General features: G+C 34.7%; 1 protein-coding gene across 1 annotated transcript in view; it reads right to left on the bottom strand.

Moving 5' to 3' along the window:
- Positions 1-4,672: 4,672 nt before the first annotated feature.
- Positions 4,673-5,810, bottom strand: part of LOC106878147 (transitional endoplasmic reticulum ATPase) — a 41,779-nt gene continuing 40,641 nt past the window's right edge. The window contains exon 19 of the mRNA XM_014927274.2: positions 4,673-5,438. Within this exon, the coding sequence (XP_014782760.1) occupies positions 5,333-5,438 (106 nt within the window). The 3' untranslated portion in view covers positions 4,673-5,332. The remainder of the gene's footprint in view (positions 5,439-5,810) is intronic.

Here is a 5,810-nt window from a genome sequence, read left to right as displayed (position 1 = left end):
GTGGTGAGCGTTTCAAATGTGTGAATATATGTGTGTATGTAAAAGAGGGCATGTGAATGTGTGTGTGCGCGTGTGCGAGCGCAAAGGAAGTGGGTTTTTTTTTTTTTGGTCAGTTATTTTTAGCGTTTTGACAGAAAAAAGTCATTCTAGAATTGTTAACGTAAACGTGCCCAAACAAGTCGAATGCTTCACAGAACAGGTTTTACAGCCACATCATCCAAACCGACCGGGTGAAACCGGGTTTAGTTACTAGTATATATATATAGAATTCTACCGTCTTATTTGATGAGACATAAAATGTCAAAAATATTTCATTCTTATTTGATATCTGTGAAAGATCAAAATTAACTCTTTTTTGCATTAACTACAAACCTAAAAAATCGAATGATGTTTTTATCGTTTTAGAAGACATTTTGTATACTTGTTCTAGACCTCATACAGGATTATTTCTCCTCATAAATCTGGAACACCATGATAGTGACCCTCTAAACTCATTGATATCTTTTCCATTGTTACAAGTCTTCAATGGTGTAAATCCTTTTAGTAGATATGGAAAAGCCCCTTCTTTTGTCTAAGATTTAATTGTTCAAGTCTTTACAACTCCTCTGCGGAGACATCTGTAACATCTACTAGCTTTCAGCCGTTCTTGTCTCCTCAGAGTCCTTACCTTTGTTTTTTTTTTCAGTTGAGTAAGTGCTGCCTTATTTATTGTTTCTTCGCAAATGCTACAGCATCTAGCTTAAATTTAATGTTATAACGGTCGCTCTTTTCTTATTTTGTCAGCCATAGGTTTGAACAATACAAAATTTACGGAGTGGGAGCGCTAAGCAGTGATAAGTGAAATTGCAATGTTATCAATCTGAATATGCTTGATGCACGTTTGAACTGGGGAACAAGCGACTCACTGTGTTTTGTCATGGTGAGTATATCTCACTTGTTGATAAATGACGTGTACACACCTCGGATCTATTTTAAAACGGGGGCCACATTTTTCATTAATGTTTTACGTAGTGTTTTTGGTACGGAAAGACTTTCAAACTTCGTATACTTATCTATTTTGTGTTATAGAACAGAAAAATATTTTTGTATTCGAATTTATTTCATGTAAAAAATTGTCTTATTTCGATAATTTCAACCAATCACTGACAAGTATTCAGTTGTTTATATTTACTCCTTTGGCTGATTAAGCGATGTAAAGCGTATTTAATCTCCATACCTTCGTTTTATTTGCTTTTTTCATTTTAAATTTGCTTTAACCCTAACCCTAGGGTTAGGGTTAGGGTTAATTGTTTCAGAATCGTTTGTTTATGTAGTCGGCACTTAATGTATATCGGCTGAATGGACGTCAGTGATTGGTTGAAATTACAGAAATACAATTTTAGCATGGAATAACTTATGGATTTCTTTTTTTTTTTTAAAGAAGACTAAGAGAAAAAGATGTTTTATATGACACATTCTACCAGTGTTCCAAGTTTCAAAGTGTTTCGTTAATGAAAAAATGTGGCCCCCGTTTTAAAAAAGATCCCACACCTCATTTGTATACACACCATTTGTCAACAAGCGAGATATATTCTCCGTAACAAAACGCAGTGAGTAGCTTGTTCTCCAGTTCGAAAGTGCAACAAGCATACTCGGACTGATAATAACATTGCAATATAAGAAATCTATCATAAATAACTTTACGGGAACGCTGTCTCCACTTAATCTTCTTTCAAGCCAACTTTATCGTCGGCTTATTTTGTTTAAGAGAATTACTCCACAGGATGAGAATTTAGTATTTCTGGCTTGATGTTTTGTGTCACCGCGATCGAACACTATCGTAATAGCTTTGTTTATATATATATATTTATATTACAAACCTAAAGAATATGTTGGGTTTAGGCTATGTATGCTGGGAAAGGCGGCACAGTAATATGTGATCTCACGTAACTGCCAATGAACCGTTAGCATATTTTCGATGATTTGTTCTTCCACGGTGTGATAATTTGGTGCGTTACCAATTTCTGGAGGCGGTTTTTTGTTCTTTTTTTTTTTTTAGTAACAATTATTGTGCCTATGAGACTTACTCTTTCTCCGACTCTCTAGCCAACAAAGCTCAGTCTTCCATCTGTACGTAATGCGACCGTATATGACGCAGAGCAATCTTTGTGTGTGTAACCAACACTGGCACTGTCGGTTATTACGACCAGGGTCCCACTTGATCCGATCAACAAAACAGCCTGCTTGTGAAATTAACGCGCAAGTGGCTGAATAATTATATATATATATGTACACACATCGCAAAGTGAAAAAGCGCATCTTCTACACGGCAAGCTCCAAATTCAAAAAAAAGTATTGGATCAATTTGACAAAACCTTTTAATGTAGCACCACAATGTATCTGGAATCTAATGGATTAAATGAATAACACCACATATGCAACAGAAAATATAACATATCCGCACACAATATATACCTAATTTTATCCGGTATACGCAACTAAGGCAGTAATTAAAATAGCTATCTATATATTATACTTACTGTACACACATTGTCGATAGTGGAGGCGCAATGGCCCAGCGGTTAGGGCAGCGGACTCGCGGTTTCGATTCCCATACCGGGCGTTGTGAGTGTTTATTGAGCGAAAACACCTAAAGCTCCACGAAGCTCCGGCAGGGGATGGTGGCGAACCCTGCTGTACTCTTTCACCACACCTCTCACTCTTACTTCCAGTTTCTGCTGTGCCTGTAATTCAAAGGGTCAGCCTTGTCACGTGTCATGCTGAATATCCCCGAGAACTACGTTAAGGATACACGTGTCTGTGGAGTGCTCAGCCACTTGCACGTTAATTTCACGAGCATGCTGTTCCGTTGATCCGATCAACTGGAACCCTCGACGTCGTAAGCGACGGAGTGCCAACAACAACAACATTTGTCCAGAGAAAACGTTTCTTATGAGACTTCTGTGTAAAAAACAATACATATAAGAAAAGGATACAAACTTCGTTCCAGCAGCGGCGAGCAAGAGTACCAGATGCATTTCAACCTTGGGCATTTTCAATGGCCGAAATGCTTCTAGCGTTCTCGCTGAGACGAATTTTCATCTCTCTATTTGTGTTTACATTTCTGTTGAGAAATACAGCAGTAACTGGCTATATACACCGTTGATAGTATAAATAGATGCTATATAATTTCATGTTCATTTTTCCAGTATATTTTCACGCTACTCGTTTCAGTCCCTTATCTACCTTGAGGCTTAATATTCTAAATATCAGCATTCACCGTTTTTACTTCATATCTCCCTCAGACTACTTCCCGTTTGGATTGCTTAACACTTTCAGCTGTCATTCTTCATATATATATATATATATATATATATATATATATATATATATATGCTTATGACCTTTACAATGTAAAGCCAATTCCTCTTTCCCCTTGTTCCTTTATGTTATGTCTTTCATTCTAACATTACTTACCCCAAGTCACTAGTGGGGAAATTTAGTGAACCAGTAAAATTGTTACAGCGAGCAAAACCCATAAGTTCTTCAATTAAAACCGTTCCTTCTAAACATATGCATTAAGGCAATCAAATGGGCTCAATATTTCTTTTCTTCATTAACTGAAAATAGTGCCGCTGGACTGGCTCCTGTGCAGGTGGCACGTAAAACGCACCATTTTGAGCATGGCCGTTGCCAGTACCACCTGACTGGCGTTCGTGCCAGTGGCACGTAAAAGTACCCACTACACTCTTGGAGTGGTTGGCGTTAGGAAGGGCATCCAGCTGTAGAAACTGCCAAATCAGTTTGGAGCCTGGTGTAGCCATCTGGTTCACCAGTCCTCAGTCAAATCGTCCAACCCATGCTAGCATGGAAAGCAGACGTTAACCGTTGATGATGATACAGGAATGTAACTAATGAAAATATTCCATTAATAATTTTTTAAGTATTATTTATTGATATTTCCTTTTACTCATTATAGTAAACATGATACTCAATTTCATTTGTTTGTATTCTCTGGCCTGCATATTTTATTTATTGTATTTGTGTATAAGATGCAACCCTAATTTAGGATTATCTTGGCAGGAAATTATTTTCTTGTCATAGTTTTAACTTTGCTCCAGGTACAAAGTTACCTCCCAGTCTTTTCAGTTAGAATCAAGTACAAAATAATGCAACTTATAAGGTAATTGAATTAATATCATTCCTTTCATATAAATATAAACATTGTAAGTAAAAGTATCTGAACACAAAAGATAAGTAGAAAGAGAAAATACTATTCTCTTTTTAAATGATAAAAACTGGCAGAATTGTTAGTGTGGCAGAATATGATTTGTGGTATTTATTTGGGTTATTTATATTTAGAGTTCAAATCCAGCTGAAGTCAAAAAATATTTTATTTTTGTAAGAAAATTTTTTTTAAATCAAGTTTCTGCAATTTGACACAAAATGTAGGTCAGTAAGTAGTACTATCATATTTTTCCATTCACAATCTAAAAAGCATTCAAAAATTTCATCTGAAATTTCTTACAGGATAGCAACAAACAAACCAAAACATAACAGCAGTTAAGTCAAAAGAAATAATTAAAAAAAGATGTAAACATGAAATCGTTGGGGGTAGGGGAAAAAAAAAAACAATAAAAACACATAAAACCTTTTCATCATTAAAAATACAAAGTGAACAACATACTCTAAATTTGTTTTCTTTTTTAAATAGGTATTTTATTATAGCAATAACATTCGATTTAAACATCTCAGTGCTTTGAACCGTCTTTTGTCATATACCTTTGTCATTTTAGCCTGTTGTCTGAATAAAATTGTCCATGTCTTGTCCATTTTTAAATTATGTTTTCTGTAATATTTAGTTCACATTTTTGAGTTGTTTTTTTTTCTAAATTTTTTTCAGTGGCAGGGAGAGGAGAAAGTAGGTAGGCATTTATAAACTTTTCTCTTTACGAATAGGTGTTTTCTTGGAATATAAGTATCTCCTCCGTTTATCAATAAAATGGGAGGGAAATGAGAAAATTTTCAAGTAAAAACTTCAATGGGAAACATGTAAAAAATAAAGAAAAAAAAAGTATGAAAATTTGGATATTAGAGACATTTTGTTTTTTGTTAGTTTTTTTTTTTTTCCACTTTTAACTATGCAATTCGGAAATGGCCATGAAGTAACATACTTGAATAGCTCTACATTTTAACTGATAAGTGAAATGGCAAATTATTGAGAGAAGGGAATGTGAAACTAACAAATTCAACAGCAGACATGTTGAAAGTGGTTGACAGAGGGAGAAAAAAAAAAATTTTTTTTGTTTATAAATTGTTGGGGGTGATAAAAGACTTTGCTGGAAGTAACAATCTAACTGTAGAGATCATCTTCACCATCATCAGCAAATGTATTAGGAGTACTACCACCTGTTCCGGATGGTTGATTATTTCCACCTGTTGAACTGCTACCAGGAAACCTGAAAAAAAAAAAAAAAATCATATATTGCAGCTTTAGTACTAGAATATGACTATACACACACACATCTCCATATGAACAAATCCATACATGCAAGCAATCACACAATCTTCCACAAACATATAAGCATATATAGTTCCTTATACAAGTGATCATCCTTACTGAATATGCCTGCAATAACCTCTTTGGCATGTACTACCTATAATAATGATAATAAAGGAGGTTGTGGTACTAGAGAGTTTTAAACCAATACAATAGCGATTAGCGTTACAATGACAAACCACGTAACCTCAATGCTGCCAAGTTAAAATTTACAACAAGCTACATACATCATATAATTTATATATATATATATATATATATATATATATAT

The sequence above is a fragment of the Octopus bimaculoides genome, chromosome 7 (genome assembly GCF_001194135.2).
Source record: "Octopus bimaculoides isolate UCB-OBI-ISO-001 chromosome 7, ASM119413v2, whole genome shotgun sequence".
NCBI lineage: Eukaryota > Metazoa > Mollusca > Cephalopoda > Octopoda > Octopodidae > Octopus > Octopus bimaculoides.
Note: the sequence above shows the minus strand (reverse complement) of the source record. Positions and strands in the feature narration are given on the sequence as shown.